The sequence below is a fragment of the Chrysochloris asiatica genome, unplaced genomic scaffold (assembly GCF_000296735.1).
Source record: "Chrysochloris asiatica unplaced genomic scaffold, ChrAsi1.0 scaffold00040, whole genome shotgun sequence".
Classification (NCBI taxonomy): domain Eukaryota; kingdom Metazoa; phylum Chordata; class Mammalia; order Afrosoricida; family Chrysochloridae; genus Chrysochloris; species Chrysochloris asiatica.
Window position 1 is genome coordinate 9,085,550 of NW_006408558.1, and position 9,914 is coordinate 9,095,463.

At 40.7% G+C, this 9,914-nt stretch overlaps 1 protein-coding gene across 4 annotated transcripts in view; it reads left to right on the forward strand.

Annotated features, from left to right (window-relative positions):
- Window positions 1-9,914, forward strand: part of KIF13A (kinesin family member 13A) — a 253,879-nt gene that overhangs the window by 105,179 nt on the left and 138,786 nt on the right. For all 4 annotated transcript variants that reach the window (XM_006860796.1, XM_006860793.1, XM_006860794.1 and 1 more), the window contains exon 2: window positions 8,750-8,762. In XM_006860796.1, coding sequence (XP_006860858.1) covers window positions 8,750-8,762 — 13 coding nt within the window. The remainder of the gene's footprint in view (window positions 1-8,749; window positions 8,763-9,914) is intronic.

Here is a 9,914-nt window from a genome sequence, read left to right on the forward strand (position 1 = left end):
GAAAGAGAAAGGCTGTGTCCTGGTGGCCAGCAGGCAGGCTTGCAGAATGTATCCTTTGGATGTTTAAATGATTATATATTCCTGAGTGTTTTTGTGTACCCCCCCCCCCAATAAGAAACAAAACCAGAGGGAATAAAAGCAAATACTGAAATACCATTATGATGCACAAAGGAGATTGTAATCATTGCAATGAAGCGATGAGTATAAAACTGATGTTCCCTCTTGTAAACTAATCACTCAATTCACAATAAAAACTAAAAAAAAAAAAAAAGGTATATTGGGATTTAAAAAATTTCAAATGTGTTTTGTATTCTGTTTTTAAACTATTGACAGTATAAGGAACGGTAAAATTAAAGCTGCCTCCCCCTTACTCCTCATCTCACTAGCTCAGCTTCCAGTTTTGTGCCTGAGTCACGTGCTAATATCACTTCAGTATCACACAGAAACAGTTCTGTCTTCAGGGACACGGCGGAGAGGTTGGGGGGCACATCTTGTCGACTTTTCTTCCAACTTTTCTTTATTCTCGTTCGTTTTCATAATTTTCCCAGAGCTCTTCCATTGCAATGGTGTCTGAACTTAACACACCGTGAGGGCTGCGGTTAGTGCCTAGTAAAAGGTCGTCATTGGTATCTCAGCACTTACTTTGTGGCCATGGTGTGGCCTCTTTAACACCTGAGTCTTTCCTGCCTAGAGCACATTTGACTGCATTGCTCACATTTCTGAAATCTCCATGGCATTTCCTGCAAAGAAATATCAGTCAGTGTGGTGCTCATTGCATTTTGTTCATTATTAATTATTTCAGCTTTCCTGTCAACACCTGTCTGTTTATTGTTCCCTGAACGTGTCCTGTACGCTCCAACTTTGTTGTCTAGTGGTTGTCCTTCTGCCCTAGATTTTCTCCCTACTCATTTATTGTTGTTGTTGGAAGTGCCATTGAGTGGGGTCTGACTCATCGTGTCCCTGTATGGGATGTCCAAGGATACCTTTTGAACCACCGACTGTTTATCGTACAGCTTCACGTCAGGACTTAGGTGTTATTTAAAGACTTATTGTCTACTCCATTCCACAGGCATGCCTCTATGACCAGGTTAGAGTTTACCACCTGATCTGTTCTCCCTCTGAAATGTTATGTGCCAGTGTCTCATTCTTTGATCGTGGCAGTAACCCTCCACCACCCCAGCATCTTTATCCACCTCCACAAATTTCTTGCCTCTACTGTTTCCTCCCAGTGTGAACACCTCCTTTCTTTTTTGAAAAAATAATTTTTGGGGGGGTTTAAAAACAGTTCACATAGGAAATTATGTTTCCATTTAACAGTTTCTGTACAGATTGTTGAGTGATGCTGGTTATATTTTCCACATTATGTCATTCTTACTCAATTCCTTCTGGTTGTACCATTTCTAGTATTCTAGTTTCCCTGTCCCTTTACCTTCTCATCTTTGCTTCAGAGTAATTTTTGACATATGGTCTCACTCGGGTGATACTTAAAAGGAGCCCTCATTACTTTTTCTTCTTCTTTTTTTTTTTTTTTTTTATGAGCCAGGCTATTATTTATCTAAAAGGTGGGCTCAAGGGATAATTTCAGTTTATAGAGTCCTTGGACCTAGTTATGGGGAGTCCTCTAGTCCCAACCAGTCTAGTAAGTTTGGACTTTTTCACATTTTGAGTTCTATTCCATGCTGTTCTCTCATTCTGTCAGGGGATGGTTGGTAGGTGGATACCATGTACTTCTTCTGGTCTTAGGGTAGATAAGGCCATGGTCTGTATAGTCTTATTAGTCTTGTAAGCAACTTTCTTTTCTTCTCTCAGCCTTTGCTTTCCTTCATTCTCTTTTGTTCCATATGACTAGAGACCAATAGTTTGATTTTAGATGACCAGCCACAAACTTTTAAGAACCCAGATATTGCTTACTACACTGGGAAGTAGAACATATATTTTATGAATTATATTATGGCAATTAAATGAGTTGTCCCACAACACTATGATCCTAAGTCTTCAAACCCCAAAAACCAGTATTACAAGGTATTTGATTATGTCTATGAAATGTCATAGCTGTGTCTGTCTCTTATGTGATCTATTTATATGGATATGCATAAGTATCATAACTGTGTCCCCTGTATATACATATGCCTGTAGATAAATTGTGCACACATGCCTGTATATATTTGTGTAACGAAACACATATTTTTGGATGCCCTGTAGAATCTACTCATTGAACCACAGCAGTTCTGTGGAAAATACAGTAATTTGAAGACCCATAAGTGGTGAGAGCAAAGTCTTACAGAAAATGGGGGCGTAGGAGACAACTGAAAAATGCCAGTAAGCATACATTTCAAATCGAATAGATTCTAGAAGGCACATATGCTTCTGAAGCAGACCAGATGCATCCATGCTAAAATTCTGCTCTTGAATCAGTCAGCTTCTTCAGATACTCAGAAATGTTTGCCATAGCATCCCAGTTTTATAAAGTGTGAAGCTGCCTTATTGACCTTTTGAATCCTGGGCATCGGAGGTGCTAAAGACCAAACTGTTGGGGAGGTGGTCTCAAAATGTGGGTGAGAAATTGAAAGAGTTGAACTTTGGCTTTGGTGTTCTTCGCCTCATTTGCAAAATTAATTAATTCATAGATACAGAATTGCTCCATAGGGTTCCTGAGACTGTAAATCTTTACCAGAACAGATAGCTTCATCTTTGAACCTCAGAGTGGCTGGTGGGGTTGACCCACCAACCTAATGGTTAGCAGCCCTGTGCTTAACCCACTGTGCCACCAGTGCTTCTCAGACCTGTGCCATTGAGTTACCTCTGGTAACCTCTAGCATATTTTCTTCCTTATTGTCCTGGAGAAGGATCTCATGTTTGGTAGGATGGAGGATCAGAGAAAAAGAGTAAGGCCCCCATTGAGATGGATTGGCCAAGTGACAGCATCAGTGGGCTCAAGCGTGGCAACAATTGTGAGGTTGCCCCAGGATCGGGCAGTATTTCATTCTGTTGTGCATAGGATCGCTATGGGTCAGTGTCGACTTGATGGCACCTAACAACAACAACACACAGTTGTGTATTTCAGCTGTTTCATAGACGTGGGACCATACAATATGTGTCGCTCAGCATCGTGTGTTGATGTCATGGCATATATCAGAATTTCACTCTTCTTTAAGGCTGAACAATATTTCATTGTAACTATATACCACATTCACCATTATTGGAAACTTGGGTTGTTTCTACCTTTGGGCAGTTAGGAGGAATGCTGTCCCTGCTCTCAGATCTTTGGGTATGTACCTAGAAGCAGAATTCCTGGGTCATATAGACAACAACCAAAAATGTGTGTGGTGATACAAATATGTATATAGGCAGCTATACATAAGGGAAACTGCCAAACGCTTTTTTCACATTGGCAATTACTGAGGCCTCCGATTTCTCCACGTCCTCACCAGTAGGTGTACTTGTGCATATGCTAAGTGGTATTCGCCTGGTGGTTTTAATTAGTGTTTTCTTAATGATTAATACTGTTGAACATATTTACATATGCTTGTTTTGCTGAATGGGGACATATGATATGATCAGGTAAAGTGGTGGTGGTGGTGTGCCATGGAGTCGGTTCTGACTCATTGTGACTCTGTACAGGGTTTCCGAGGCTGTAAATCTTTATGGGAGCAGAAAGCCTCATCTTTCTCCCGCAGAACAGCTGGTAGTTTCGAACTGCCGACCTTAAGGTTCACAGCCCGATTCGTAACCACTACGCTACCAGAGCTCCTTGATCAGGTAGAGTAGGGAGAGGGGAGTAGCAGGATAAAGGCATGGGAATTGCAGGAGTTGGATGTTGACAGGCAGGAAGAGAAGGCCCTGCTTGTCTTGGAAGGGAAAAGAAGCTTCCATTTCCAACAAAATAGAGTTAGTATCTGCATCGAATGACACTTTCTATATTCTCTCCAAATTCTGAGGGCTGGGATCATTACTTTGTTGACTCCTAGAATGTCATGTCTATTGATTTCTTAGTGATATATAAAAAGTCTCAAAATATTTATCAATTGGAGAGGTTCAGATATTGCAAAACTAGGTCTCTTTGGAGGATGAATGAGAAGATGAGCAGCCGAGAGTCATCAGGGCTCCCTGTGCCTGTATCTAAGTGTCAGTGGAATTTGCTTTCTAAGAATAGTGAGCCTGTGGCTTGGGCTCAGCGAAACCTGTGTGGAGGGAAGTTTTAGCTCACACGAGTCTTAACTTAGCAGGAGTGTCCTATGTCTTCTCCACAGTAGGCTGCACCTGACAAAGACCTAACTATGACTTTGACTAATAGAATCAACGAAGGGATATGATTTTTAAATACATGTTTAATATTGATAATGTTCACTTGTGGCAAAGTGGTTAAGTACTCAGCAATTTGAACTCATCAGCAGCTCTACAGCAGGAAGAGGTGGCAGTCTTCTTTAGTAAAAATGTACAGCCTATGGCTATTTCAAAGGAGCTCTCGTAGCATAGTGGTTATGAATCGGACTGCGAACCTCAAGGTCAGCAGTTCGAAATTACCAGTCACTCCGCAGGGGAAAGATGAGACTTTCTGCTCCCATAAAGATTTACAGCCTCAGAAAACCTGTACAGGGTCGCTATGGGTCAGAACCGACTCTACGGCACTTACAACAACAACAACAATGGCTACTTTAAGGAGCTCTGGTAGCGTAATGGTTACAAATCGGGCTGTGAACCTCAAGGTCAGCAGTTCGAAACTACCAGCTCTTCTGCGGGAGAAAGATGAGGCTTTCTGCTCTTGTGAAGATTTACAGCCTTGTAAACCCTGTACAGGGTCGCTATGAGTCGGAACTGACTCCACGGCACATAACCATAAAATAAAGGCACGAAGTGACTAGCTTACAAGATTTCAAGAGGGAGTTTAGTTTAAGAGTGTGTGTGGGAAGATAGAGTCCTCACTGAATAGTTTTCATCTTGTCTAGATTCATGTGGTAGAAAGGGATGGGGATAAGAGTCTTATGAAACAAGGTGTATGATTTGTTGAATGTAAAACTGATAATCTGCCCTGTAAACTTTCACTTAATTCACAATAAAAACTTAAAAAAAAAAAAAATTGTACAGCCTAGAAAACCCCATGGGGCAGTTCTACTCTTCCTGCTAGGGTTGCTATGAGTCAGAATTGACTTGATGGTAATCAGTATGTTAAATCTGATAGAGAATTACAGTATTCATCATCATTTATTCCTTTCACACTAATGCCATTCATTTTTTTCAACAAGTACCATATTGTATGTAATCATCGTATTGATTATTACTCACATGGAAACATTTTTCTTTGTATTTAAGGAAGAATGACACATAGTCTCAGGGGATCAGGGAAGTAGCTACGGTTTTTAATTAAGGATGGCTGAGCTGCCTGCCGTCAAGCATCAGGATGGATTTATTAATTGATAGAAGTAAATTGGTAATACAGCCCTGTGGGTTAATGCGTTGGATTGCAACTTCAGTTTGGACAGCAAGGTCAGCGGTTCAGGCTCACCAACACCTCCTTGGACACCCTATACAGGGTCGCTATGAGTTGGAATCGACTCAATGGTATTTAACAACAACAATGCATTGAATGGCTTGCTTTTCCTTCAATAGCAAAGATCCTCATTCTAAACTAAATGAGTACGTTTGAGTTGCAGCGCATGAGTTTAGCGGCTACTTTTTCTCTCTGCTGCTCAATCTCCATTCTTTCTCAATTAGAAGTAACACACAATCAGGCTGCTAACCTCAAGGTCAGCTGTTCGAAACTACCAGCTGTTCCTCAGGAGAAAGATGAGGCTTTTCTGCTCCTGTAAAGATTTACAGCCTCAGAAACCCTGTACAGCGTCGCTATGAGTCGGAACCGACGCCGCGGTACATAACAACAACAGTCAGAAACACAAGGAGCTCTGGTAGCGTAGTGGTTATGAATCAGGCTGCTAATCTCAAAGTCAGTTTGAAACTACCAGCTGTTCTGCAGAAGAAAGATGAGGCTTTCTGCTCCTGTAAAGATTTAAAGCCTTGGAAACCCTGTACAGGGTCGCTGTGAGTTGGAACCAATGCCACGGCACATCATCACCACCACCACCAGTCAGAAACATATTTGTGTTTTGTGAAGGTAGCAGAATTATATTGGTATTCTCATATAATGTACTGTATATGGAAGAGATGCACTTTAATAGTACTTAAAATGCTGAAAGAGAATTGGCTTCCTAAGAAGAATAAAGAAAATCTGAGTGGACTGTAAGTGAAGAAAGGGTAGTTTGAATAGTGGCTAGTTAGGAAGTCTGTGCACTCCTGACTGAAGCCAGCCCTTGTTCTTTTCTACTGTGATGACGATCAGGCAGCTGTGGTGTAAAGTGAGCTTTTGGCTGATACAAATGGTTATTGCATTTGTTGACTAACTGATGGTTAGCAGTTCAAGTCTACCAGATGTACCTCAGAAGAGAGGCCTGGCAATCTATTTCTGAAAAATCTACCATTGAAAGCTCTGTGGCACATAGTTGTAGGTTACACACATGTTGTTGTTAAGTACCGTGGAGTCAATTCCGACTCATACCCTGCACAGGGTTTCCAAGGCTGTAAATCTTTACGGGAGCAGAATGCCTCATCGTTCTCCTGTGGAACTGATGGTAGTTTCGAACTGCTGACCTTGAGGTTGGCAGCCCAACTCGTAACCACTACACTACCAGAGCTCCACACACATGGGATCACCATAAATCAGAAATGATTCAATGACAATTGGTTTTGGTGGTTACGTGTGTGTGTGTGTGTGTGTGTGTGTGTGTGTGTGTGTTAGAGAGGTCTCCGGTTTTCTCATTAAGCTGTTTGTCCTCCACCCCATTCCCACCCCTTCTCCCTGTCCCACCCCCTTGATTGCCCTGTCTCATCCCATTTTAGGTTACTTGGTTCATCGGAGCTTATATGAGAAATGTATATTTTATTTAAGTTGTCCCGTGCTGTTACATATGATTGCCTGATTGTAACTTAAGTGGCTTTTTTTCTTTATTAATTATTTAAATGGCTTCTTAGAAAATAAAGCAAACAAAGAGAAGACTTAGTCAAAATCGGTAGCCTTGAAGTTTTCATTATTGCTTCACCTGCTCAGAACAGATGTCCTTCAGGACAGTGTTCCATTTAAGAAACGTTAAGTTTTTTGTATAGAAGTAAAATCCATGGCTTTCTTAGAAAGAATTGAAACCACCGTGCCTTTTTATTAATAAAATCTGTAAGTGTGTATCTTCTGTGAAAGGTAGACACACAAGTATGTTGAGACTTGCTTGGTGTAGTATAGTAGCCACACTTATTCTAGCTATCCTTCCCCTCCAAAACTGAAAACAAAAATCATATTCCCATCATTTCTGGCTGCCTCGGGTAATAGTATAAGACACAAGGACTCATTTCCTTTCATCTAATTCATGGAATCTCAAAATGGTGAAACACTTCAGGAAGATTTTCTGCTCTGGAGTTTCTGTGGGACCCTTGGAGCTCTGTGAGGTGTTTTGGACCCACTGATGGAGGAAATGCCACATGCTGTTTTTGCCTGTACCTATTGCTTTCCTTGTCCTGGAAAATGTATTTTCTTATCCCCACGATTCTACTCCCTGTGAACAAGGGATAAAACTCCCCCATTTCTCTTTTCATGCTAATTTTATAGTGTTTGAATTGACGGCATCAGAAATTAATCAAGAATAATACATTAGGAAGACTAAGAACTATCATAGCTTTAGGAGTTATTGTCCAGCTCTTTAACTTTACACATCAGGAACGTATTTACAAAGCAAATCAACTTAATATTTTGCTACTTTGAAAATCATTTCCTTTTTAAAGTTGTCTTCCGATGCAGTTTCAGTCATTTCTGAATTATTAACATGTGAAGCTTGATGTTAAAAAGTACCTGTGAGCATGGATGTTTACATTCTGAGCGTTCATTGAGCTGAGAGATTGTGATGTATCTTATACTTCAGTAAAAACGTTTACTAAAATTTACATTAGGTGGAAAAGCAGAATGCAAGGCTATGTTGTTACTGTAATGTGCAGTCAAGTGGGTTCCAACTCATAGCGACCCTGTGTAGGCTTTCAGAGGAGCAGCTGGTGGGTTTGAACTGCTGACTTCGATGTTCTAGTACTGATCGTACTGTGCCACACCAAGAGTTCAACAAGACTATATATACAGAAACAAATAAGCTTATATGACTGTTGGTGGGGAAAGGATGTATTTTTTTAAATTTCTATTAAGCATTGAAGTATGTAAAAATTATTATCTCATGCCATGGTTTTTCAGTGAGAAAGACTCCCATATAAATGAGAGAATACGTCATTAAAGACAAATATGCTTATATTTTAATACCAATTTAAGAAAACGCCTTTAAACGTGAAAATGGATTTGGAAGTATTTAGCCACATGTAATAATGAATGTAGCATCTTTATCTGGATGTTCCTTCATTGGCGTTTCTTACAGAAACACTAAAAATGTCTCTGCATACCTTTGTGGATTCATTCTAAAACCAGGAAATGAATACCTTTTTTGCCCATTCGGTCTTTTCTAGCAAATGTATAAATTGACCACTTTAGGCAATAATGTATTTGAATTGGGCTTCCAGTCTTCATGATAAAGTATCTTTGAGTCATGTTATCAAGATGTTGACGTCACCTTTTTTTTGTCTCTCTCTTTCATTGCTTCCCGCTGGTGTGGTTGCTGTGCTGACAATGCTCCTTACCTCTGCTGTGGTCATTTTGTTTCTTCCCATCATTCAGAAAACCTCCCAAGGTAAGCACAGACTTGAAATTTGGCATGTATGTTAGCTTGGTGTGCAGAAATCTAGGAGTTTACCCATATTAATAACCCATGTGAAACACATATCACTGACCAGAAAAAACAGCAGTCTAATGCAAAACTCAGAATGTGAGCAAATGACGTTGTTGTTGTTGTTGTTATGTGTTGTGGAGTCGGTTCCGACTCATAGCGACCCTGCACAGGGTTTCCAAGGCTGTAAATCTTTACGGGAGCAGAAAGCCTCATCTTTCTCCCGCAGAACAGCTGGAAGTTTCAAACTGCCAACCTTAAGGTTCACAGCCCGATTCGCACCCACTACGCTACCAGAGCTCTGACATTGGCAGTACCTAAATGTGAGAATGTTATTTGACACTTACAAAACCTGCTCACATGCTGTTTCCTTCCCTGAGCAGCTGCTCTGGTCCTCAGGTTGGTACTTCTGTTGTATTGATGATGAAATGAGGTTCTGAGAGATAGAGCCGCACATCATAATTCACCCTGAGTCAGAGGATGAGCTGAGACCATATGCACCAACAACTACCTTATCGACACGGTGTGTTTTCAGAGATCGCGTTGTTATGTGAGAATTGGCATTATGTGAAAATGGAGGAAGAGTCCATTACTACATAACTGCCAAATTGCATCATGATGTAATTACTAACCACCGAGCATCACATCCAGGTAGGGTGGCACAACCATAACTACCCCAGTCAACATTACTCTCAGCTCTACAACTCGGCATTCATTACTGCCAGATATATGTCGTTAGTGTGCAAAATAGTCCAATAGCAACAACTGCCTTTTCTATGGCTTACTAAGAAGAATTCAAATCATTAGAAAAATTACGCAAACCACCTCTATATGCTGCATTGTTACCAGGCCATCACAAAGTCTGTGAATTGGGAGTTGTCCCTGGTTACTCTGGTGAACATTTGATGGTGTTTTCATCAGTGAGGAGCCCAAAAGTTAGAGAAAAATAATTGAATTCAGGGATCTGAATGGGCAACCTCTTACCAGAGATCATTTTATTGGGTATTAGAGCGACAGTTGGAATCCAAAGGAAGAGACATTCTACCAGTCCCTAATGATGTGGTTCCTGAGATAAGATCAGAGTGGACTATTACTTCCAATACTTCCACACACACT